The sequence below is a fragment of the Lithobates pipiens genome, unplaced genomic scaffold (assembly GCF_037356315.1).
Source record: "Lithobates pipiens isolate NorthernLeopardFrog02 unplaced genomic scaffold, aLitPip1_a1.2 Scaffold_8, whole genome shotgun sequence".
Taxonomy (NCBI): Eukaryota; Metazoa; Chordata; class Amphibia; order Anura; family Ranidae; genus Lithobates; species Lithobates pipiens.
The window spans coordinates 578,533,026-578,559,509 of NW_027507903.1; the positions used below are offsets into that span (position 1 = coordinate 578,533,026).

Consider the following 26,484-nt stretch of genomic DNA (forward strand, 5'->3'; position numbering starts at 1 on the left):
TCAGCTGGCAGACCCCGTCGCAACTGATAAGCGTGTCATATCCTGTGATAAGCCACGCGTGGATCCTATTCTCCCACGTTCATTGTTCTCGCTGCATCGCTACAAAACCAGCGGCCATTTTACTCCACCCCCCTTCAGCCTGCGTCGCGAATATTCCCAGCCTATCACAGCCATTCTGCGCTCCACGCCTCGTTTTACAATCCGCGTTCAACCAATGTCGGCCTTTTACGTCCCAGCCTGTGGGCGGATCCCATCGGCTTGTATATAAAGCTGTGCAAGCGACGTTTGCATTCTATCCCACCTTGCCGGGCGCTTCCATCCTTTCGCGCCAGAGACTCATACCACGTGAGTGGGGACAGCAAATCAGCTCGGGCCTTTCCTTCCTCCATCTCTACCGAGCTGCGCATTGAGGCCGCACGTCGTCAGACGGAAACCGGTAAGTGTACGATGTCGCCAGGGCTTGTGTGTTTGTCATGCCCTCGTTTTTCCGGTGTGGGGATGTTATCACGGCGGGCCCCTTGGCCGTGTTCTTGCTATAGCGTGCCTCTGCGGCCGCCATTTTCTCTTTATATTAGGCCGCCATTTTGTTCAATGTGCGTCTGACTAGCTCTCGCCTCGGTGTCGTGTCCGTTTCTAGTTCATATCGCTTCGCCTCCTTAGTCTTAGTGGCGAAAGAAAAACATTTATTTTATATTTTTAAATAATAGTTCATTTAATCGGCGGTGTGCTGAAGATGGCGGCTATGAATGGAGGTGTACGGGGTTTCCGGGCCCAGGCCGCACGGTCTCCATCATGGCCTTTGTCCTGATGAATGGCGATCGGTCCTCACCGCTTTGTCTATTCACTTTTAGCGTTTTTTTTCCCCAACCATGTTTTCTTAAACTTTTTTTTTTTTCTTTTTTTATATTCTGTGATTTCAAAACTAGCTTTTGTCTTTAGCTTGTTGGTTGCCCCTAGCAACCTAAGCATAGCAACCAGGGCTTCCCATGTTACCGCCTTCTAAGGTCTATGTCCCCCCCCCCCATGCCTTCCAGTGCGTATTTTTTGGGGGGGGGGGAGTCTGCTTTTTGGTGCGGAATGGACTGAAGTAGTGCATGGGGGCTCCCCACCCCCTTTTTAAAAAATACATTGCAACTGGATTTAATAAAATTAAAATGTTCCTGCGATCCGTGTAGGGCTATGAACTGCATTTAGCGATTATTTTTGGGGTGTTATGGATTGTTTTTGATACCTGCCGATCACACACCCTATGTTTTGAGCCTTGTGTTGGAGACAATGGCTTCAGTCGGATGCGATTGTTTACATGCGTCTTTAAAGTGTAAACGATCGCCTTGTAAAACAACCCATTCAGTTTAAAATTAGAAATGAAAAGCAAACAATGTGTGTGCAGATAGTGTGTGTGTGTGTGTGTGTGTAAAACACCCACCATCATTTTCAGCCAAGGAAGCTGCCATCTTTGTCTTTGTTTAAAACGGAGCTCCACCCTAAAGTAGAACTTCCACTCATTGGCACCTTTCAGGGGGGGGGGTGTAGATACCTGTATTTGTACCCACTTCTGGGCATAGATGCTGATTCTGCCGTTTTTTACGCCACTTCCTGTGGGGCCCCGCTGTCTGCTGGGAAACACACAGATCCCACAGCCAGCAGGGACCATCCTAATGCGCGACATGCGCAGTAGGGAACCGAGAAGTGAAGCCTCAAGGCTTCACTTCCTGATTCCCATACCAAAGCTGGCGGGGGCAGCACCCGAGAGCCGATCGAGAGATCTGTTTCGGGTGCCGAAATCGCGGGCGGGTGTCCATATTTTAAAAGTCAGCAGCTGCAGTATTTGTAGCTGACTTTTTTTAAAACAAAAAAAACCTCTGAACTCCCGCTTTAATCTACAACTGCCATGAAGCTGCACACGTGATCAGCTACAACACCAGCAATTGGATGGTTTGGTTGAGAGCACAATCAATGGGAGTGTTACATGTGCCGGAAGTGAAACTGTCTTTATGGATGGGTGTACTTCTGCTGTAATTGACCCCGTCCTCAGGGCCCACTAACAGGCCAGGTTTGAAAGATAACTGAAATCCATCACAGGTGATATAATGTGCTACTCAGTGATTGCAGTATTCTAGTCTGCATCTCCCCAAGGTAATACTTAAAACCTGGCCTGTTAGTGGGTCCTGAGGATCACTGCTTTTTAAGTGTTCACATTCCCTCTGTTCTCAGCTGCATAAGAGCAGCAGTAGTGTACTGAGCTTTTCAGTGAATGGGGGTGGAGAAAGGGGTGTCAGGGATCAGGACCAGTCCAATCATTGGAGAGTAGGCAGTTTCCAGCCTAGCTCTAGAACTTGACCATGCTATACTCCCACACCTAGTGTGGTCAGTTTTTTGTGGGAAATCTGCTAGTCCCTCTGCTTTCCTACTAAGGAAGCAATACAAAGAACAGGTTACCTGGCTTACTACAGGCACATATCAGGAATATGAAGTGTTGCTGTAATAAAGCATGGCCGCTTTTCTTCATAAAAAAATAAATAAAAATAATCTGTGGGCAAGTGAGTCTAATGGGAGTGGTTTCATAATTATCGGTTGGCTATTGCACCTGCAGGGCTCCAATCGTCCTATTGTATTCCTCTGGGAGTATCTCACAAAATGACATTTTGGTTGCAAGGGATGCTGGAAATCTGAATTGTATCTTTAGTGTTGAGAAAATCGGTGCCAATCACACAAGCAGGAAATGGTGCCCGGCGGTCATCGCATCCTCTGCGGGCACATGCCTTTTAGTGGCGAAAAGGCAACGTGATGTAAGGTCATGTTTCTCCTGGCTGAATGGCAAGTCTACTTTTGTGACATGTCGTATGGAAATGAAATGTGGCTACCTGGAGAGTTGTGTACAGAGTAATCAGAACTCCCCAGACACTTTATTTCCTGCCTTTTTGATGGGGCAGATTTCTGCAAAAATTTGTGAGCCGAAGAGAAGTCAGATTTCAGGTAACAAGGTATTTTTGGAGAGATACTCCCAATAAGGGCACAACAGGACCCAAAAAGCTTTTCTCAGAGCCCTGCAGGTGCAGCAGCTGACGATTATGAAATCGCTCCCATTAATAAGCTGTTGCACATGCAGGGCTCTAATGAGGAGAGCTTTTTGAGCCTGTGTCCTGTTGTGCTCCTATTGGGAGTATCTCTCCAAAAATAACTTGTTACAGGGTATACCTGAAATCTGACTTGGTATCTTTTGGCTCTCTGATTTTCCTGGATATCTGCCACACCACAAAAGCGGGAAATACAATTTCTGGGGGCTTTCTGTGTACAGAATACTTCCAGGTAGCCATATTGCTATTTTTTGGCTTGTTGCTTTTTCTTTGCTGTTTTAACATGGCAAGTGATGAGAATCTGGCTTTTACAATTGTGAAACAAGTCACGTCCTTTTATTAAAAATGACCGTTCCCTTTCATTCTGCTGCAGTGCTTTATCTTATGTAAAATGGCAACCTGGATGTGTTCTGTACAGTCTGCCCCCAGAAACATTTCCTGCTTGTGATTGGCTCCCTCCCCTGAAGTCTGCACTAAGACAAGTCAGATTTCAGGCATTCCCTGTAACAAATCTTTTGGTGAGATTTCTAATAGGAGCATCTAGAGGGATGTAACCTACCTGCACATGCAGCAGCTGATTATGAAATCCCTCTAGATTCACTTTGCCACAGGGATTTCTTCAGCCTAACAAAAGGTAGAAATCTGCAACAGTTTGTTGACATCCTTGCAATGTACAGCAGAGGGAATTATTACTTTATTTTTTATTTTCCTCAATGGAGTTACCCTTTAAAGCAGTTATAAAGCTGGTGCTTTAAAGAAAATCCTGCAAGCCAATGTGAAACAGGAGAAAGTTGCCCTTAGAACAAAGCCCTTCAGTGCTGTGATGTCACCACTGAGATGGGTGACCCCCTCCCCCCTTGTCTGTCTGTTGGGTTTGCAGCCTCTGGCTACTTGAGTTATCTTACACGGGAGCCACTGTTTCTGGCAATGGAAGCCAGACCTTCAGAGTGCATGTGCCAATGTCAGCTGCATGCCCTTGCCGTTTAGGAGATAGTCACAACCTACAGGTAAGCCTGTAATAAGGCCTTATAAACTTGCCTGTAGGTACAAGTGGTAGTAGTTTAATACTACTTTAAGCCTCGGGTTCACATAGGAATCCCAAGATCCATAAACACGACTTGCACTGTGTTGGCACATCTGTTGTGATCTGCTGTAGGTATCAATGTTGAAGTAGGGCTATAGGTAAGTTTTCCATCTTGTATAGAGTAAGAGGACTATAACCCCCTGTCAGATTTTTTTTCACCATCTCTCATTGCAAAGATTTCACTCCATGTCCCATAGCTAACCTCTAAGTGAGAGGAAATCCCTGCAAATTAAGGGAACCTTTTTGTGGACCCCCAAGTTACCAGAACTAATGTTCCTATTGAAAGGTTCCCCTCTATCCTTTCTGGGGACAGCCCAAAATTTGGGATTTTCTTTTAATGGTAAACGGGGCTCCTTAACGGGCACGGCAATAAAATCTTGACAGGTGTTTTACTCTATGCTCAATCTAAAGCTGAGTTTTTTGCTTTACTGTAACTACCACAAATGCAGTTGTGTCCACTGGATCACATGGTACAAAAGTATCCTGGGAGCTGGTCAGTGCTGTCTCAAGGTGTGCTGTACTCCATCACACACAATGTGCCTTCCTGTGTGATTCGGGGCTAAAACGCACTGCAGTCTGCTCACATAATTTAATAAAATATCTACCATTCTAAAGAGATTTTAGCATTACACTGCTTCTGTACTTGCCAAATATGCCGCAGCAATCTCCCTCCATTAAAGAGGAAGCAAACTCAGCAGGCTTTTTTTCATGAACACTGACTGTATTGATGGGATAATGGAGTGATTTTTCTTTTCCTTCCACCCATGATAAAAGAATATAATCTATGGCCTGCTTTAACCTCTTGCTACCAGCTATAGCAGAACGACTGCCACAGCGCTGACCTGAATTTCTGAGAGGCCGTATGATCACCCACACACATGCCCCCTGCAGAGGGTCCGTGCACTCAGACCTGGGTGATCAAAGATTTGAGTAAGGGGCAGGTCCCAGCCTCTTACCACATGATCAGTGTTCAGCCAATGACAGCGGATCACATGATCTGAACAAAAGCTTGGTAAATTTTTTTTTTTTTTTTTTTTTTTTTTTTTTTTTCTCTCTCATGCTGACACGGTGAGGAGAGAAATTATCAATGGCTTATCTGCAAGGGGCAATTCTGCCTCATTTCTGATACCTGTACCCCTTGTCAGTGCCACCCATTGGTGCCCATCACTGCCGCCTCATCAACAATGAGAATTACCTGTTTTGATTATTTATTATAAAATTTAGCAAATTTTTAATTCAGTTTAAATTTTTTTTTTTCTGAGGTTTTATATTTTTTGTCAAATGCCACCAATCTCTTTGTGTGAAATTTCATTTTGGTACAGTGTGACTGTGCAGTTGTCATTCAAAGTGCATCTGCGCTGAAAATTGGTCTGGACAGGATGGGGGTGGGTTAAGTACACCTGGCTGCACTTTATACAGCGCACACCACTGCAATTCTGTGGTGTGAACCAGGCCTAAAAATGAGGCGCTTTGTCTTGTGGGTCTGCACTCCATGAATACTATACTCAATGAACTGTGGCTTTTTTTTTTAAACATTTTTGGCTGCAAGCACATTTAATGGCAAAAATATGGTATAATTAAAGGCGCTAATGTTTTTTTTTTTTTTTCATACCTGCAAGGGAAAAGGCATAATGAGCTAGTATGCACAGAATGCTAAGTAGCAAATAGTGTGGCGCTATATATATATATATATATATATATATATATATATATATATATATTTCAGGGCTCGACAAACCCCGGTCGCATTTGCGCCTAGATTTCGTGTCCTGGCGACTGGGGCAACGCTGCTGGGGTATCCTGTCTCCATTTGGACCCCGAACTCCGCCGCGCAATTCCATCGGGCCGCGCCGGCCAGTAATTGAGGCCGCCGCTTTGCGGCCTTCTAAAATCTTTTGGTAGTCTGGCGCCATCTTGTGGTGGATGTAGAAATTACACCCTATTCCAATAATGCTAATTCCTAATGGAGTGAAGCTCCCCTGCCTGTTTTTTGCCCAACGGTGAGTGTGGTGGCTGGTAAATGGCTTCTCATATATATATATATATATATATATATATATATATATATATATATATATATATATATATATATATATATATATATATATATATATATATATATATATATATATATATATATATATATATATATATATATATATATATATTAAAAAAAATAAAATTATTTTAATTAAGGAAAAAAATATTATTTGTAATCCTCCCTGCTTGACCCCCTTTCACAAGGGCTGTCTGATCAGGTTCACCTGTCAGTTTTTCAGGTGGACCTGATCGAACCCTTAGCAGGGAAATGGCAGTAAATGAGTGGGAATATGTCGGAAATAATAGTCACATTCTTTTGTTAACCACTTCGTGCCCGTGCTATAGACGAAAGATGCCTACAGCGCGGACACCAATTGCCCGGGAGGGCGTCCCTAGACATCCTCCTGTTTACTTCCCCCTCTGCACGCCGCCATGGGCGAGCATCGGTGAAGTTCTGTGTTGGCCGTGTCCCTTGGATACAGCCAATCACAGATCATGCTAAATGACCAATCACAGCGGCCATTTAGCACTCGAGCGGTGTGTCCAATGAGAGGTGATCTCATATGTGGGGGGCTGGGGGCTATCTTCCCCTCACTCGTCTCCATGTCAGGCCAGGGACAGGTCCAGATCGCCGTCACGGACCTGGCTCCTAACTTTTTTAGCTGGCTCCTAGATTCCAAGCAAATTTGTCAACCCTTGTATATATATTTTTTTTTTTTACCTACAGGTAGGCTTTCCTGTAACATTTGACTGGCTTTCTTTTTCTTTTGAGCCCTTAGTGTGATTGTCTTCTCTTGACCCTAGTGTGGCAAATTCATCTCCATTGGAGTTCATTGCACACCACAATAGGAATAACAGAAATAAAGCAAGTGTGGGTGTCTTTATCCTAAATCCTATTGCCACCATAAAACTAACCACAAGACTAGCACAATTAAAGTAGTAATGCAGTTAAATGCAATTTGTGTGGTGAGGGTCAGATCTTGAAGTATCTTGCTGTCTGTTCATTCACACCCAGGTGTTTAATGAGAACTTGCCATGCTTGCAGCAACATTAATGGCATCTCAAATGTGCCAAGCAGATGCATGGTTTATGCAGAAAATGCTCAATACTCACTACATAAGCTACTTGGTACACATAGGGCAGCCCATTGAAATTGACTGCCTTATGAATTCATAAAATGCTAAGTGTGAACCTAGCCTTGGATTCACCCTCTGGTGATTACTGAAAGGGGAGGGGATGGGATATTTTTGAATGCTCACTGCAACAGTAAGTAAATCTTTCTTATGGTCATATGACTAGCAGGGATTTCCTCACTATTGTTGTGGTTGTGAGAACAGGGCTTGTTATCCATCCCTCTAAGGTTTACCTTTAGCTCCACATTAATGTCCTGCAATATAGTACCTGACATGGGAGGCATGGAATGTACAATGAATATCTCTTACCAGTGGACCTAATTTCTCATGGCAAGGCACTGTTAAACAAGGGCCAGTTCTTGGTTGTACATGCAAATAGGAGCCGCCACTAACGGCGCATTGCTGTTAGCAGCGGCATGCTCAGTGCGCCTGCACCCCACTGTCTACGTCACATGTGCCATAGACAGCAGTGCCTGTCTTTGTAAATGTCTCCTAAACCGTATAGGTTTAGGAGATATTTCTGGGACCTACAGGTAAGCCTTTAACATAGGCTTGCCTGTAGGTCAAAGTGGTTTGTAAGGGTTTACAACCACTTTAAACAAATGTGTGAATATACTTCTATGCCAGTGACGTGAGCTTCATCACCTGCACACTATGTTCTCCCTGGATTCTTCCAGGTTTGGGGTCATCGGCCAACATGGTCTCGCTTCTACAATCATGTAGACAAGAATCATTGCTGCACATGTTGCAATTGACAGGGTGGTTAAAGTTGTTGCAGGAGATGCCGAACTTTAGTCTCAGACTACAGTTCCCCTTAGAGCAGTGGTCATCAACCCTGTCCTCAGGGCTCACTAACAGGCCAGGTTTTCTGTATTAACCTGGGAGATTTAGACTAGAATATTGCAATCACTGAGCAGCAAATGATATCACCTGTGATGTATTTCAGTTATCTTGCAAACCTGGTGTGTTGGTGAGCCCTGAGGACAGGGTTGATGACCACTACCTTAGAGCCCTGTCACTGACGGCACAGCTGCATTGCTGGTAAAGAGCTGCTAGTTTGAGGTGCTTGGCCACTAGCAGACCACTTTTAACCCCTGCTTTGAGCTGAATAATCCTGAAAGTATTAAAAGCACCACCCATTGATTTCAATGGGCAGGGGTGCTTTAAGAGTGGTGGTAACACTGCCCCAGAGATGCTTGCAGGACTTTAATGTCCTCGCAGCACCCCAGTTTGAAAGCACTCAGGCATGCAGATAAGGAATTATTCAGGCACTATTTTTAGCACTAAAGTGCTGGGGACGGGGGGACACCTCCAGTGTGAATGGTGGTCTAAAGATTACTTAACTGCTAAACTTGGTACAGCCTGGGGGGCTTTACTTTCTCTGCCTGATAAAGGGGGTTTTATAGTTTGTCATCAATGCAAGAGTTTGGTTTTTGGTAAAGTATTTTGAAAGTCCCGACTTGTGCAGAAATGGGACCCCTTGGTGTGTTGCTGTGATTCCTTTAACTTTTGGGTGCTAACTTTTTTTTATTTATTTTTTGCAGACTATTTTACCCCTGGGGATCAATTCATTTGTGTTACAAGATTAAAAAACCATGGTGAGTTAAGAATATTTTTGCTAGGTTTACTGTTTCCTTTTGTAGGTATCTGACTTGACTTCTCTTCATATTTTTAGCGTCCAATGCGAATCTTCTTGAATGATGACCGCCATGTCATGGCAAAGCACTCCGTGGTGTATCCAACTCAAGAGGAGCTTGAGGCTGTCCAGAACATGGTGTCGCACACAGAAAGGGCATTGAAAGCTGTGTCTGACTGGATTGACCAACAAGAGAAGGTTCAGACTGGAGAAACCCCAGTACAGCCAGAAATTGAAACACCAGAAGAGACCATAGAAGAGGGAAAGGATGGGTAAATACCATATTTATCAGCATATAACATGCAAACAAATTTTAGAGGGCGGTTTCAGGAAAACAAAACTTAAATAATGGATTTTGATGCAAAATAAGGGTCAGTGCCTATTAATACAGCCTGGTAAATACCCATCTGCACCCTCACCAGTGCTTGATGTTGCCAGAGGTCCTGTGTGCTTGGCACTGTAAGGCTGCTTTCACACTGGAGGAGTCTGTTAGCAGACTAGCACTAGTTTTAGTGACGCTTTAGCACACATTTCAGCCACTGGGGGGGGTGGGTATTCAAGTCTGATGGGCAGTAGTGTAGGAGCCCTGTTTACAGCACTCCAAACCACCCTAAAAGATGCTGCTTGCAGGGCTTTTATAATTTTCATCCTGCAGGAGCAACCGCCCCAGTGTGAAAGCACTCTGGCTTTCACACTGTAGAGGCTTGAGATGCACTTTTCAGGTGCTATAATTGGTGCCTGAAAAATGCCTCAGTGTGACAGTTTACTTATGCTTGAATCTCTTGGTATAGTTATATTGCCTTCACGCAACGAGCCATGGTGTGTGTGTGTATGTGTTTTTTTTTTTTTTTTTCTAGGTGGGGGTTGGGGGCAGTTCAGACACACAATGCTATTGCGCTGCTTTGTCTAAAGTAGATTTTATCACTTAATTTTTTTTTTTTTTCTCTCCCTGTCTTCAGTGAAGCTAAGGCCGGAGCCAACTCCACCAGGACACTTCGTGGTGTGATGAGGGTTGGCCTTGTTGCTAAGGGACTACTTTTGAAAGGGGATTTGGATCTTGAACTAGTTCTTCTGTGCAAAGACAAGCCCACAATCTCTCTTCTGAAGAAGGTGTCTGATAACCTTATTGTACAGTTTGCGGTAAGATATTAGTGTGTGTGTGGATATATAGATATATAGATATATAGATATATAGATATATAGATATATAGATATATAGATATATAGATATATAGATATATAGATATATAGATATATAGATATATAGATATAGTGTATGTGTTGACCCTGTGGCTGAAAAATGGATGGCTTACTGTGTGACTTTTATTGCAGACTGTGTCTGAGGAGAAATATGAAGTCCTACCTAATATCAGGGAGGCTACAATTTTAATTAAGAACACAAAGGAGCCACCGCTCACGCTTAACATCCGTCTGACCTCCACTCTGGTTCGGGAGGAGGTTGAAAAGATGACTGCGGGAGGTACGGAAGGTAGAAAAACGGCCGATAAGTAGCACAGCCCCCCCCCTAAGCCCTCCATTTCCCTGTCTTCCTGCTAATCTTCCACCCCTCTGTACTGTTGTAGACTTCCTGATAACATGTCTGCTCCCTAATGTGTGATTTATAATGTACCATCAGCATTGGCTAATCAGTAAATAAAGCTCCCCACCTTTCTGGGCTTTGCCAACTGTATTGTAAGTTAGTGGCCCTCATCTGTGGATTAGTCTTGTCATACAGCGTTACAGGGTCCTGTTTGACTTTAACAATTGCAGGACCCTGTGATGCTGTATCACATTAGATGTTAGATACATGGTGTTTTTATTTTGCATGTATTTGATTGGGCAGTGTGTGTTGCAGCAAGAATGACAGCCCCTCCCCTCCTTTGGTAAGGGACTAGTCAGCATGTGAAGCACCAGGAAACAATGCATTGTTTTGGATAAAGTTAGACTGGCTCTTAGACTGCACAATTGTCGTTAAATTCTAAAATTGTCCTATTTTGTCTTCCCATAGATAGGCTAGCCTTATCTAAAACCCTGGGCATGAGACATGGTCTTGCTGCAGCATAGACTCGCTGTTGATCTGTTGTGCTGCTCTGAATATTTTGCAATATGGTTCTGACAACTGATCTCGTATCAAGACTTCTAGTTTGTCGATTTTTAGGGACGCTGGACCTTTGACCAACAGGACTCTCTCTGTCATGGGCTGTGGCCAGGGCAGTCGAGCTGGGTGGAAGGTTTAGTGTAGAAATGTAGTCTTAAGTTGATAGCTGCAGCTCATCTGTCTTTTTTTATTGCTATCTTTTTTATTTTATTTTTTATTTTTCTTGGGTCTCACTTGTTACTTTAAAGCAGCATTCTGTCATATTGTATTAATGTTGCATAAATTATCTTTTTGTATTGTTTGAAGAGAAAATTGAGGTCTGCACTGACCAAAAATTATCTGACTATCTCTAGATATGTCTCTGCCTACAATGTCTTGCTATGCAGACTGCTGCTTTATTGTTTTTTTTTTTTTTTGTCAGCATAGGCTATGTATATAGTAAAGGTTGTGTTTTTAAGTGACTTGGGGATGGGGGAGCTGGGGATTATTTTATAAATGTATTGTAGTTGTTGTCTTAGAGCAGTTTAGCAGATTTCCAGGGTAATATGTGAGTGGTAGTACAAGAAGCCCCACTGCCCTCTGGAAGCTGCCTCATCCCCTGTCCACCTGACAGACAACCCCTTGGTCAAACCGTGCCTTGTCTTCTTATCCATGAATAGAAACGCTATCAGTCAGCGATCCACCGGACGTTCTGGACAGGCACAAATGCCTTGCTGCATTGGCGTCGCTCCGACACGCCAAGTGGTTCCAGGTTTGCATTTTATTATTTCTGTCTTAAGTAGTAAATGCCATTTTTGTAATTTTTCTTTTGTACATCCACTTTAACTTTAACACAGTCCACATGACTTAAGCTATTTAAGCAAACACGAGAGCAGTAGCTGTGCTGATCTAGCTCCTGTCACTCACTCAGGCAGCTGAGGAAGCACACATTGAAAATGCACCTTTTCAAAAGGTGATATTATGCTTAGTTCATAGTTGCTGCTTTGTTTTAAGAGTAATCTTGACTCTGCTCTACAGTAATTGCTAATGTAACATAAGGCTTATCCTTAAACATAGTTTACACTTTTACCCTTGACAAAGTAGCACTACAAAATATGGCTTCTGTTTTTTTAATTTCCTTTTTTTTTTCTGGCTTGTGTTGGGGTAACATTGAAGACTAACGGCATTTTCCATTGTCTCAGGCTAGGGCTAATGGTCTGAAGTCATGTGTTATTGTCATCCGTGTCTTGCGTGATCTTTGCACTCGTGTACCAACATGGGAACCTTTAAGAGGATGGGTAAGTGCTGGTTTATATTAATTCCTTGAAAGCGGTACACAAGTTAACCTGACTTTTGTATAATGTGTATAATTTTAGAGGCCCTACAGAATAAAATGACTAATATTGTGTCACTGTATTTGCACAGCAGGGTGTCTGTTTTCAGAGCAGTCCTGATTCTACTTCTGGGCTCCCCCTACCAACACTTATGGCTCCTCCTGCCTGTAGGTTAAAGTAAACCCTTACAACACACTTTGACCTACAGGTAAGGCTTGCCTGTAGGTCCAAGAAATATCTCCTAAACCTATACGGTTTTGGAGACATTTGCCCGAAGACAGGCACCGCTGTCTATGGCGCATGCGCCGTAGACAGCAGAGCGCGGGAGTGACATCATCGCAGCTTCGCCAAATGACAGCGGCGGAGCTGCGAGACCCCACCGAGAAGATAAATGCGCCAGACTACAGGCGACAGCAGTGACTTCACTGGCTCCTGTGTCAGGTAAGTGACACATAATGGACTACTATGTGATGCATAGTAGTCCATTATGCTTTGCCTTTGCAGGGAATGAGAGGAAGTAAACCCATTAGGTTTACTTCCTCTTTAAAGTCTACCATTGGTCTCCCTCTACTTTTATTTTTTCCTTGGTCACGTGATCAGACACCGAAGAGCAAAGACTTGTGGTGGTCTGGCCTGTGTTTCATTTTAAGTACCCAGGATGAGATGGGCATTAATTTCCACCAGTAAGGGGTATACGTTTGAATGAGATTTCCTCTAATAAAGGAAGATCCCATACTCGTCATCAAATCATAACATACTTATTAGAATACATTATACAAGAGAGCACGATTTACACTAAAATCTCCTAGCAGTTTCCTTTAGCTGTCTGGCTGCTATGCTATTCTTGAATTTTAAGGTTCACAATGACTTAAATGGTACTCTGAAGGCAGCGTAAAGGGTTTAATATAATACATTTCAGGCTTTAGAGTGCTTAACAAGCTGCAAGGTAAAACTTCTGCTTTAGAACCACTCGGTTCCTGTTCAGGACTCTATGTCCCATGAGCATTGCTCCTCACTCATGTTCTCAAGTGTTTCCTGATATGTAGACAAATACATTCTGTATGCAGACCAACAAATTCTGGTAACAGTTGACAACTAGCTTTGATTTTAGTCCCTAGCAGACTTCCTTTTTTAGGATGGGCCATAGTGAAACCTTTAACTTGTTGGATTTATTTTTTTTATAATCTCTTAGAAAAAAAATGCAAGTTTGCTTTTAACACTAAACTTTTCCACCCCTTGAAGCCTCTTGAGTTGCTTTGCGAGAAAGCCATTGGAACAGCGAACAGGCCCATGGGAGCTGGTGAAGCTTTTCGAAGAGTCCTTGAATGCCTTAGCTCTGGAATACTGATGCCAGGTACACATCTGTCTGCTTGACTACTTTAAAAAAATAAAATTCCTACACTACTTTTGCCTGACTTGGATGCCATTTAGGAGCTTGTACAAGGCCTGACATTGCACCCAAGTCAGAAGGCAGCTGCAGGCAGTCGTAAGACTTTGCCATCACAGCAGTGTGAACCGACCTTTTGTAAAAGTGTAGCATTGTCTGCTCTAAAGTGTCTGTATATTGAGTAACTGTTTTGCTGATAAAATTGGAATTTCCACAATGCTCCATGGTCTCTAATCTAAGAAGTTTAACGTTCATCCCTGAAGTTGTGGTTAAAAAAAATAAATAAAAAATTGGTGTTGGCTTGAACTGTGCTGTCAGGAGGTGATATACTAGCCACACAAACTATCTGCTGTACAGGATGTGAGAAATCCATTCTGTTCATGAGAATAGATGTCCTGTTTTATCTTGACTCAATTTTGCTTTTTAGTCATTCCCACTGACATTGCTGGTGATCTGGACATTTTGGTGACTCAACCACGGCACAGTTGGCAAAATAAACCTCACATTGGTTTTAAACCATCACCTCTCTAGCAATATTTTGTAAAAAATGTTTGCCTTTTTGTTATATTTGAATCTGGGCATTTCTCTAATGCATCTGCAGTAAGTTTTCAGCTCCCAAACACTTTATTGGTTAATCTCCAGTGTAAACATGTCAAACACTTGAAATAAAGCTCTACAAGAGCAGTTAAGACCCTGCCTCATTTCCCAATGTGTAAAATGTTGGTTATCAATTAAGCTCAATTTTCAGTAAGTTATCTTGATTCCTGTTTATAGATGGTCCTGGCTTGTATGATCCATGTGAAAAAGAAGCCACTGATGCCCTTGGTCACCTTGAAAGACAGCAGCGTGAAGATATTACCCACAGTGCACAGGTATCTTTGCTGTGTAATTTTGTCACTAAACTTTTAGTGGTTTTGGGCACAAACTTAACTTTTCTATGGGTATTAAAATAAAAAAAATTCTCCTTCTAGCATGCTCTCAGATTGGCAGCATTTGGCCAGCTTCATAAAGTATTGGGCATGGATCCTCTGCCCACAAAGTTGCCAAAGAAGACCAAACCGGACCCACCCATTGATTACACAGGTATTTATTCTTGCAGTAGATTTTATAGTAACTTTTGCTAACAATTGCAATTTCTTATTCTCTTCTGACTTTCTCTTCACAGTCCAGATTCCACCTAGCACCACCTATGTTATGCCAGCCCTGAAACGGCCCATTGAGGAGGATGGAGAAGACAAATCGCCAAGTAAGAAGAAAAAGAAGATTCAGAAGAAAGGTATTTGAGGGCTATTAGGCAGGGTGTAACTTTTGTTCTGATGTATAGTTCATACCACCTCTGTCCATTGCCTAACTCTTGGCTAATGTCAAAGCCAGTGTTGCAGTCAGACCCCAAAAGTAAAGTGTAGTTCTCTGGTATATTATATCTTAACTGCTGCAGGTATTGCCTCCAATGCTTAATCTACTATTTTGTACAGTGGTTTCCTGGGGTTTTCCCAGTACTGATGGGGAGGGTTTAAGACTTGTGTGTTTGATACTCCTTGCTGGCCCTTAAAATGCAGTGCTTAAAGTGGAGCTCCACCCAAACCTGGTAGCTCTGTTTTTTTTGCCCCCCTCCCCCTTAAAACCAGGTACCTGCTCCGATTTCTGTGTAAGATGGCTACAAATGTCCTGGCCCCTTTTCTCCTCCACCACCCCATGCCTTTTGGGATATGCATGGGTCCCAGAAAACAGCAAGACCATTACGAAGTGCTGTTACTTGCGTGCCCAGTAGGAAACAAGCTGTGAAGCCTCAAGGCTTTACTTCGGTTTACTTTAGTGAAGATGACAGACTGGCATGGGGTGTTGACATCATGGAGGGTCCTTCTATTAAGTTGGCAGCTACAGTATTTGTGGCTGCTGACTTTTTTTTTTTTTTTTTATATATACAGGCTGGAACTCTTAGCTTTTGTTGCAGAAGCCTAGAATGATACTTTATGTAGTACAGCACTTGGTGCCTGCCTGCAATTTTTTTCAAAATGTGCACTAAGCTGCACATTCCTAGCAAATGTTCAGCTGTGCTGGATTGACTTCTGTGTGTTATGTCACTTTAACAAGGCCCCCCAGCCAATAAAAAGGCTGAAACCAGCGCAGTAACTGCCACACTGGTTTTAGTTGTAGAGTATACTAGGGCACTCCCCCCCCCCCCCCCCCCCTCCCCCTTTCTAATCTTGCTTACCTCTGTGGATAGAGCATCAGACTGATACTGCAGCTGTCCCTATACTGAGAATCGAGCCACTGATGGCTCAGTTCTTGCTGTTCCCTGAGCAGGACTATGCTGTCTGTTGGCATCGCGGCTTCTCTGCGCTCATTGGAGCAATGAGCTGTGGAGCAGCCATCTCAGCAGCTTCACTGAGATGGCCCATTTATCAAGGAAGCTGGCGGATCCAGGCTTGAAAGTTGGGATGACGTACTGGCAGTGACTTCAGCTGACTTCAGACCACTCTCCTCTGAAAATGGGTCACAGGAGCGCAAAACTAATTGCGCTCATGTGACCCTTAGAAGCCCAGCCTAAAATGCTCGGGCTTAAAGTGGTTACATGTGGTGTAGTGACTTCAATGCTTTGCTAAGCACTTGCTCCAACTAGTGTTGGATTTAATTAGGTGAGTGTTTGGGGCTTGCAGAATATCTAATTTATAATGTAGGTATGCACACTTTTCCTCCCCTGCCTTGCTATCTGCTAAGGGAGATGTACGGCTTGTTACCTGTAAGCACCACTGTATGAGTTTGCTGTATCTGTCAACTGAAATCTGAGTAGAAATCTGGACCCGTTCTAGGGCATGCATTTTGTATTCGGACTTAGCTTTTGGTGTTAGTAATTGTGGTTCTTTGCAGATGACAAGTCAGAACCGCCTCAAGCTATGAATGCTCTGATGAAATTGAACCAGCTGAAGCCAGGCCTCCAGTACAAACTGATATCCCAGACGGGACCTGTCCATGCTCCTATATTTACAATGTCTGTGGAAGTGGATGAAAAGGCTTTTGAAGCCTCTGGGCCTTCAAAGAAGACTGCTAAGCTTCATGTTGCTGTCAAGGTGAAAGGACAAAAATTAATGCCATTGAGTTTGCTTAATTTTCTGCGCAGAAAACTAAATTGGGTTTTAATGGTAGGTCTTGCAAGATATGGGCATTCCTACTGGAATGGAAGAGAAGGAAGAGGCTGCTGAGGAAGCAGAACAGAAGCCTGTGGTACAGACTCAATCTCAGCCAGAATCTGCACAGGGTGATTCTGCCAGTGGAGACCAATCAGATGTGAGTGACAAGTGGAGTTAAAATATTCTGCATAGGTTCAATGCTGGGTGCTGTCATATCATAACATTGGGGGTGTCTTATTTCTAGAGTGCCAAGCAGCAAGGACCTATTCTCACAAAGCATGGAAAGAACCCAGTTATGGAGCTGAATGAAAAGAGACGAGGACTGAAATACGAGCTTATATCTGAAACTGGTGGCAGTCATGATAAGAGATTTGTAATGGAGGTATGTCAGTCTTGACGTTTGGTCTCTAAATTGGTCTGATTTGGCCTTTTTGAAGTTTGAATCTCACACTGTTGTCTTGAATTGTAGGTTGAAGTGGATAATCAAAAATTTCAAGGTTCTGGCTCTAACAAGAAAGTTGCCAAGGCCCATGCTGCGCTTGCTGCCTTAGAAAAACTCTTTCCTGACTATAACATGTACGCTGAGGCCCCCAAGAAGAAAAGACCACCAATGATGCCCAGGGGTGGTCCCAGAGGTGGAAAAGCCGGCTACGATGTAATTTTGGATCTCATTAGCTTGTCCTGGTTGGTTTTCTGTTTTGGTTGCACCTTAATTAAAATGTGACTTTCTCTACAGCATAACCAAGGCTTTGGAATGATGTACAATGAAGCTCCTCCACCACAACCTATGCGTGGACGAGGTAGAGGCGGCATGAACCGTGGTAGAGGACGAGGTCGTGGTTTTGGTGGCAACCAAGGTTACATGAACTCAGGAGGTATAGTCTTATGATTTAAGCACCACTTCAAATGTTAGTAGTTATTTGGTCCGTGTATTTCACTCCTTTGAAAAATAAGCTTGTGAATTATGCATGTCAATGGATTTCTAAACTTTTTTTTTTTTTTTTTTTTTTAATATAGGTGGCTATGGAGGAGGAGGCTATGGTGGAAACTACAATTACCAGACTTCAGCAACAGCTGGCTACAGTAAGTAAATGCATATTCTACATACTACATGGGTGTACAGAGTCAAAACAGTGATGTGCTTTTGTTGCAAAGCAACACACCAGACTTGTCAAGCTTTCATTTGTATCTGGTACTGCTGCTTGCTACATTACTAATAGTCCACAAATGTCAAATGCAGGCAAAGCATTTTGTCCTCTAATTCAATCTACTAAAGTCGGGTCATTATGAAAAATGCCTCTGCAGGTTTTTTTTTAAACTGTTACAAATTAAAGGTCAAGACTGACTTAACATAATCTGTTTACACCAATACTTGTTTGAGCTGTGATACAGTGTCTGCTGCCACAGCTATGTATTACTGATTTTATATGAACAGTCAGGTATTTAAGTTTGTGTGCACAGTGGCCTGATTAAATTTCTATTTGCGTATGTTGGCCTGGTTACATAAACATTCAGTTTTCTGATCACTAGGCACTCCAGCTGCACACTTTTCTTGCTAAAACAATACAGAATCCTGTTCTGGATGCTTCTTGCTTGTAATGCCCCTTCTTCCTCCCGCAAGAGGACAGGAATCCTTCTGGAAAGGCCACTTGAGAGCACCAAGACTAACTTTGCCCAGAAAGTGGACGTGTTACTGCACCTTATTACAGCAAATGTTCTGTATTACGATTTAAACTGTTTCCCTTTGCACGTTGCTGTTATGGCCCACTATATGCAAACTGAAACCAGTTTAATGTTTGACGAGCTAAAATGGGCTGCTTTTCTGACAATACTGCAAACAGTATCAACATGTGTTAAATATGACGGTGTGTGGGCTATCTTCCAATGCTGATCATTCTCTGCACTAATTTTGGTCATTAAAAGTAAATTGGTGCATAGAAATTGACCATTGAAGCACCATGGTCATCATCACATGAGGCTTTTGCCTCCTGGTGTCCGTTCTGTCAGAATTGCAGTATGTCATTTTAGCTGTCTTCCATTTAAGTGTACCTCTTCCCTATGCATAGTGGAGGCAGTCATTTTGTGACTTGGAACATTCTAGCCTATTCATGAGAAACTGGGCTCCCGAGTCTACTTGTGAATTGATGGGCTATTTGGTGGCTGCCTCGCCTATTTTGTAGGTATTGTGTACATCTTAAGGATCGCTCCATCCAAATCTGTTAACATGGTGGTGACTAGGTGACTCCTTCATAAAGTTGTATCTCCATGGTTCTGCCTACCACTAGAGTTCGCCAGCCAGCATATTGCTGCTTTTCCTGTCTTATCAGTGCCCTTTTGGGTTCTGACACTGAAGGAGCTGAACTTCTGTTGGATGTTTTCAGGCCAGAGCCCAAGTGGGAGATTCTAGAAGGGTTCGCTATTCACCTTCATCCAAAGCCAACTTGCTAGATTTGGGTGGCATTCCTTGAATTGATAAGTAATAATGTGCGTTAATTCTGTCAGTCATTTTACATTTCTCTGCTTTTTTTTGTGAGGAAATGACTCGCTCCTCCAATTTTTCACTTGGCTTGCCCCAATTCCTCTGTCGCCACCAGGAAGATCTCAACAAACTTTTTGTTGTGGGGAGACAGGAGCAGAGAAATCTAAAAGAAAATCTAAAACATCTGTGGCACAATGGCCATTCTACAGAGGATTCTAATTTTATTTCTCTCTGCTGTCTCCCCCTTTTTGTAGGTGACTTTTTCACAGACTGCTACGGTTATCATGATTTTGCCTCTGCTTAGAACATCTCTAGCGTATTGCACCCCACCCACTCAAAACCCACAAATCAGCTCTTTACTCCTGTCTGTCTTAAACCCTGCAAGACGAACAATTCTTCACCATTTTTATTTTCCACATGCGTTTTTTGGACTGTTCACTTCAAGCTTTCAGACTGTAGCCTGTGGCAATGTATTGTGGAAGTATCAACCTTCCTCAGGATTCTTGATCACAAGTGGAACTTTATTTTTATGGTTAAACTCTACGGTTGATCTTTTCATTTGGGCAATTGTTCTGTCCCTGAACAGTGTGGAGGCTGCCCTGGCAGTAAAGACTTTGTGGGCAAAGATTTTCTTTTTTTACCTAGTTTTTATTGTTGCAATTTTTTTGCATTTTACTTTGCGTGATGTTTTAATAAATCTTGTATAAATCAATGTTATGGAAATCATTGAAATCATGCAGAAAATCCTCAACTTGATAAGTAAAGTGAGTTGGGAGTTAGTGTGAGTGCTTGTTTAGAAAGTTGTCAGGTAATGCCACCCACAGGTTATGTGCTATCTGCAGTTTTTATAGGGGGGGGGGGGTTTTGTGCCTTCTAAAGTAACATTGGCAAATCTAGACTAGAGTGGTCAGTTAATAGAGCTGCGTGAGGCAGAAGGAATGGTCAGAGCACTTGGTGTCTGTACTGATGTAACTTCAGTCGGCTTTTCCAACAAACATGGTAAAGTGCCTCAGCTAATGTAGAACAATGTATACTCCAATGCCTGTGTAACCACTGGCATATGTCACTGCTTGTACCTAGGCCATGGTACTGTGGTAGTAAACTTTTAACTGATAAGAAAAATACAAGCCTGTAAAGCTTTCAACCTATTTAGGATGCCTGTGCCTAGTGTTTTGTGAAGAAGCACAATGGGAACCTTTGAGTATTTACTGAACACCTGGTGCTTTTAAAGCTCCATCTGGTCTTGCGCAGAAGAACACTAAATGGTTACGCAACTCTTACAGGGTTAGGTTGACTAACAGTGGACCCCCTGTCACTTTGTACTTGCCTTTGGCGATCCTGAGCTATCGGGGCTCCTGAAGCTCATCCAGGTATTGAGAACGCTGCTATTCTCCCTCTTAGTCAGGGCTTCCAGGGTGGACAAGATGAACTCTGATTGGTTAGCACCCTCCATGTTAAAGTGGAGTTCCAGGCTTTTTTTTTTTTTTTTTCTCTCCCCCTCTTAAGTTGGCTACGAAAAGTGTAGCTGCTGACTTTATAAAAGGACACTTGCCTGTCCAGCGATGTCGCTGCACAGACCCCCACTGCGGCGCTGCCATTGAAACTGGGCACCCAGCCCTGATGGCTTCAGGGCTGGGCGCAAATTGTGCAGGTGCTCTGAGTAGACAGAAGTATGTAAAGTGGTCCAAAGTACCAATTTAAACTGGGCAACCACCCCCAAAATGACATGCCAAATGTGACATGGTGTAATGGGGTATCGCTTAAAGCGAGCTCCACATTTTGGTGGAACTGCACTGACAAATATGAATCGTATGGTCCACCCTAGAAGCACTAGACTGCAGAGATGTCAAGTTCTGGACTGGCAGCAGGGGCCCTGTCAGCTCAGGAGTAACAAGTACAAGTGTGAGTGGTCTGGTCCTATTTTGACACTTGTAGAAGGTGCAGCAGCTTGCCTTGTGTCGCTCTGGTATAACTGTATTCAATTTTTGTCTGGAGTTCAACTGCTTTCCGGAAAAATAAAAAATCCAAGATAACAATCTTGTTTCTTGGTAAGCTCTAAGGCAGTGGCGAACCTTGGCACTCCAGATGTGTTGGAACTACATTTCCCATGATGCTCAACTACACTGCAGAGTGCATGAGCATCATGGGAAATGTAGTTCTAAAACATCTGGGGTGCCGAGGTTCGCCATCACTGCTCTAAGGCGTCAGATGGAATTGGCTTCCTCTTGGCTATGCCAGACCAAGTCAAACTGTATAATTGGTGCTGAGATGACTATGCCTTTGGACAGAGTGGGTCTCATTTAAAGGAAGCCTTTAATGCAGGAATATAAAGTTAATGTTTTTATGAACTGCACACAGACCTTTCGATCTTGTGTGACCATCAGTGGATTTTGCTTGACTTACTCCCCTGCTTTCCGTTCTGAACCCTTCCATAATCTTGCCACTGCATAACATTAAATGTTTATACCACTTCTCTTGAAAATTATAGCAAAATTTGTTCTAAGTGCCATCCTTTTTCTGGAAGATGTAGCCCCTTGACGAGTTGGTGCTCTATTCAGCTTACGGTTTTAAGTTAAAACAGTAAGGGGGGGAGAAGAGAATTAAAGCAGATTGGTTTCTGCAGATTTGGACCAGATTATGCACATGGCTGGTCTCATGGGCAATGTTGGTACTCGGCTTGCCTATCTGGGGGGGGTTTGCAAGGGTGAAGCTGACATCCTTCCAGGAAAATTCTGGGTAATGTAGAGCATTATATAGTAAACTGACTGGTCCAGGTTTGTCCAGCAAAGTGACACTTGGTTTCCCAGGAATGCTAAGTTAATACTGATTTCCTACAGAAGACTCACTCTGGACAGACTGGGTCTTTGTAAGTGATTGGGGCAAGAGTAATTTGACCTTGTGATTTGGCATTGCTTTGCCTGGTAACCGGCTTGATATCATCCATTGAAGAGCCTTGCCATTCCATTTAGATGACTTTTAAAGCATTTTTACCCCAACATTTCATATTTGTGTGCTTGCTGTACCATGCACTTGTATGAAAGTGTCCTGTTTGTATTGCTTCCTTATGTGAAATTCTTGATCCTGCTAGCAGCTTTGCTTTCCTGTTAAACTGACCACACTAAGCAGAGCACATGTGGTCAGCTCTCTAGCTATGCAGGGCTCCTGTGATCGGTGTAAGGTGTCTGCCTGTACAGGCTGTTGCATAATGACCAGCACAACCAATGACCTACCTAGAGTGCTCAACAGCTCCCTGGTAGTTAATTGAGAACTACAAGCTGTCAGCCACAGAGGCTGTTGGTACTAAAAATTCATTCACAGAACTCTATCATTAAGCCGATGTGTGGGCTGAGCCCTGCATGCTCTTGCTTTTCACAAATGGTGGCAGCAGGTGCATGGAGAATTGGCCTGGGCAGAGGGTGTGAAAGTGTCCAGTATTGAAATGGTTAACTAATCCAGCAGCTTCTGTTCTCAGTGATGCTGTTGAGTCGTGTGCCCTCTGCATCATGCACAGCTTGACCATATTGGATTGGCCTTTCAAGATTCAAAGCCAACAAACTTACAAAGTGTTTAGTTTAGTTTTGCAAGGTAAATGCCCCCGCCCCCTTCCAAAAGAACTTGCCTGCTTCTTGCTGATCCATTGCTGTCTTGGCTGCAGCACTGCTCTTGCCTCTGCAGAGGAGACACTGAGGACAGTGGGAGACTGCTTCTGTCAAATGTCTGAGGGAGAGAGGGTGTGGCTTAACCGCTTCAGCCCCCGAAAGATTTTACCCCCCCCCCCTCCTGGCCAGATAACTTTAACTGACAATTGCATGCCTGCAACATTATACCAAAACAAAGCTTTTATTTTGGTGGTATTTGATCACCTCTGCAGTTATTTTGCAAAAGTTATAACGTCTACAAAATGGATAGTTTTTTATGACTCTTTTTGTGACTAGCATTATGGCACACATCGGATACTTCTCACTAATGCACGGATTACTGTGTAAATGACACTGACTAGGAGGGGATTAGGTGTCCTAGGGAGTGATTCTAACTGGGAGGGATGGGCTACCACTGACATGATGGTGATCACTGCTCCCAATGACGGAGCAGTAGATCCCTGTAATGTCACTAAGCAGAACAGGGGAATGCCTCGTCTATATAGGCATCGCCCCAATCGGTGTACAGTGGGCATACGCCTGGTAGCCCCACCAATTAAAGGGGACTTGCAGGTTTGCCCACTTCTGCCATTGTGCTCACTTACAGCAGCATGCAGTGGTTGGCAAGTGGTTCAGGAGTGCTGTACCTGGAGGAAGGAGCAGATAGTGCTGCTGAGGGGGCTATCGAGACACAAGGGACCATGCTGTGTAAAATTCTGTGCATGTGGAGATGTGTGTATTTTTTTTTTTTTTTTTTTTTTTGTGGAACTAAATGCTTCATGGTTTTTAGCCAATGGAGCTGCTATCTTGGCCTTTTGTTTACACATCTATCATCCTGGCAGTTGAGGACCAGTTCTGACACTAGTGGCTTAATGGTTTGGTTCAGAGCACAGGCAAATGTGAGTTGGCATTCCAAATTGTTTGAAACTATTACATTTCTGGGTTTAGATCCTGTTAACTTGCTGGACAAGGGAGACTACCCAAATGCTAATTGCATTGCTGCATACCTTTTCAGACCTAAATACAAATTTTGTTTAGCAGATTGGTCCTGATGTGCATATAACCTTTTTTGGCTCTATTTTACAGGTCAATTTTACAGCAATGGTGGTGGATCTGGCAATTCAGGTGGAGGCTCCGGATCTGGCTCTGGCTCAGGGGGCTATGGCTCTGGCGGTGGTGGTGGCGGCTACGGCAACTACTATCAAGAAAGCTATACTGCACCAACTCCCCCTAAACCTTTTGTAAAGAAGCCACCCCAACAGCAGCAGCAACCACCACAGCAGCAACAGCAGGCCCCAGCCCAACAGCATTCGCAACAGTCCAAGCCTTCCTACAACCAGGGCTACCAGTCACACCAATCCCAGCAACAGCAGAGCTACAACCAAAACCAGTACAGTAACTACACACCACCACAGAAGCAGAAGGGAGGCTATAACCAGGGAAATCAAGGGGGCGGCGGTGGCTCTTATTCTTCTTACTCCAACACTTACAACAGTGGGGCTTCGTCAGGTGAGACTGGAGTAGACAACAGTGGGGCTTCGTCAGGTGAGACTTGAGTAGACTTTGAGGTGTGGGTCTGACATTACCAGCCTTCTGCAGCTTCTAAATGGTTTGAATGCCTTACTAAAGGTTGATCCCTCGTCTAAAAATTGCAACATGTGTTATCTGGTTCTGTTCATTGTGAACTCAACAGAACTTTTGTCTCTTTCGACATCCCAAATCATTCAAAATAAATGGGGGGGGGGAAACAAAGTTGGCGTTGCATTGCAGCCACACCAGAAGCAGAATAACTAGGTTAAATGAACCACCTAAACCAATGGGGTTGCTCATTATCCTTCAGATTCTGGATGCTCATGATGGATCCACTTCATAGGAAAGTGGGTCTGAGCTCTTCTGTGGCTGGAGGGTTATACCCAATGGGTGCCTTTCTGAGAATTCAGATCTGCTAGCCTAAAGGTGATTTCTCAGCTCTATGGGCAACATCACTCACTTCATTTTCAGTTTCATAATGGCCCATATAAGCATGTGAAATTCATCCAAGCTTGGGCTTGTAGTTGTACAATTTTTGTAGCAGCTACATAATTGCTCCAAAAACGTTGTTGCTAGACTTCCCAATAAGGTCTGGATACAGATGTTACTAGGCAATTTGACTTTCTAAAGCATTTAGTTGGCTACAGAATCCGTAGCGATAACCATGGTGCACTGTGTAGCTGCATACAGAAGCAATTCTAATCTGCTACATTCTGCCAGGAAAAAGTGGAGAGGTTGGTAATGAATATAAAGATACCATGGTGATGTGGCCTTTGTGCCTCTGCTTCTCTGACAATTGAAAGTCCTGTGTGAAAGTAGTAACAGCCGCTCTTTCTTTTCTCAGGATATAACGCTGGCGATGGATCAGGTGGGCGAGGTGGCAGTTCATACACACCAGCCAACACTGGTTACAGCTCTGGCACAAATGCAAATTATGGTGGTGCCAACAATACCTCATACCAAGGTAAGAATGGTTAACTGCCGGTTTTCATATTGTGTTAAATTTCTATTTACTTGGAAATTCAGTCTTGCTGTGGATTTGAGCATTTTCTTTCTAATCCCTTAGGCTACTCACAAACGGGCTACAATCAAGGTCCTGCACAAAACTACAATCAAGCTCCCACCTCTTACCAGGCAGCTCAAGGAGGAACCGGCAATTATGGCAGAACTGCAGATCACAGCATGAATTACCAGTACAGATAGACTTTGTGCCCAAAAATTCCCCTTCAGTCTCCCCTCTTGTCCCTCCTCCCCCCTGTTCCCAGAGGGGCCTCAAACTTTACCACTTGATGGTTTTACAGCAGTTATGGGTAAAGGTCATTTGCCTTTCACCCCCCCCACCCCCCCAACATTGCAGTGCTTTTAGGTCATAACATTACCCCTCCCCCTGCGTGTAAAACATTTCATATTGGGTCCCGGTATTGTCTCTCACCCTTTGCTATAGCAGAAGGCCTGTTAAGCATATTTTTATTTTTCCATAAAGACTTAATTTTTTTTTTTTACTTCAGTTCTGTCAAGTTCACTAGAAATTGGTGTCACTTCTGTATTTGGGTCTTGTCATGACTTGCGGCATTGTAGTGTAAAGGGTTTTGTCATAGATGTAACGGTCACATAAAAATCACGCTGCTTGTTGTGGTGCAGTGAAATGTTCTGATAATACTTTGATCCTGAGTTAATCTGCAAACAGTGGGCCTTAATTATCATAGTATCTGAGTGATCTGGGCTTGGCCCATAAACCATATTCTCCCTTGTTTTCTCAGTGCACCTTGGATGCATGCAAGGGGTAGATTTACCACAAGTGGTTTTTCCTTTTGTTTTGACCAGGCTAAAAGTTTTTTTTTTTTTCTAAAGTCAGATCTTCAAACCTGCAGCTGTCGGTAACCACATGACCAGGCGTTCAAGCAAGGTGTCATGTTTACAAGCTATGCTTGATGGCAA

The 26,484-nt window shown here is 43.4% G+C and overlaps 1 protein-coding gene across 5 annotated transcripts; it reads left to right on the forward strand.

The window, feature by feature from the left end:
- Nucleotides 1–269: 269 nt before the first annotated feature.
- On the forward strand, nt 270–26,484 carry ILF3 (interleukin enhancer binding factor 3). 5 transcript variants are annotated; one of them, XM_077470240.1, is made up of 20 exons: nt 270–436; nt 8,879–8,932; nt 9,010–9,242; nt 9,930–10,110; nt 10,303–10,459; nt 11,728–11,819; nt 12,250–12,345; nt 13,624–13,735; nt 14,543–14,640; nt 14,740–14,851; nt 14,934–15,044; nt 16,640–16,839; nt 16,916–17,056; nt 17,144–17,281; nt 17,369–17,554; nt 17,636–17,774; nt 17,917–17,982; nt 24,103–24,561; nt 25,391–25,510; nt 25,613–26,484. In XM_077470240.1, exons 2-20 carry the CDS (start codon nt 8,930–8,932, stop codon nt 25,747–25,749), a joined length of 2,781 nt encoding a protein of 926 aa, XP_077326366.1. In that variant the 5' UTR covers nt 270–436; nt 8,879–8,929; the 3' UTR covers nt 25,750–26,484. The 5 variants fall into 5 exon arrangements, with proteins under 5 accessions (XP_077326366.1, XP_077326367.1, XP_077326368.1 ...); XM_077470241.1 differs by having other exon boundaries at nt 10,303–10,450; XM_077470242.1 differs by having other exon boundaries at nt 10,303–10,450; nt 24,103–24,525.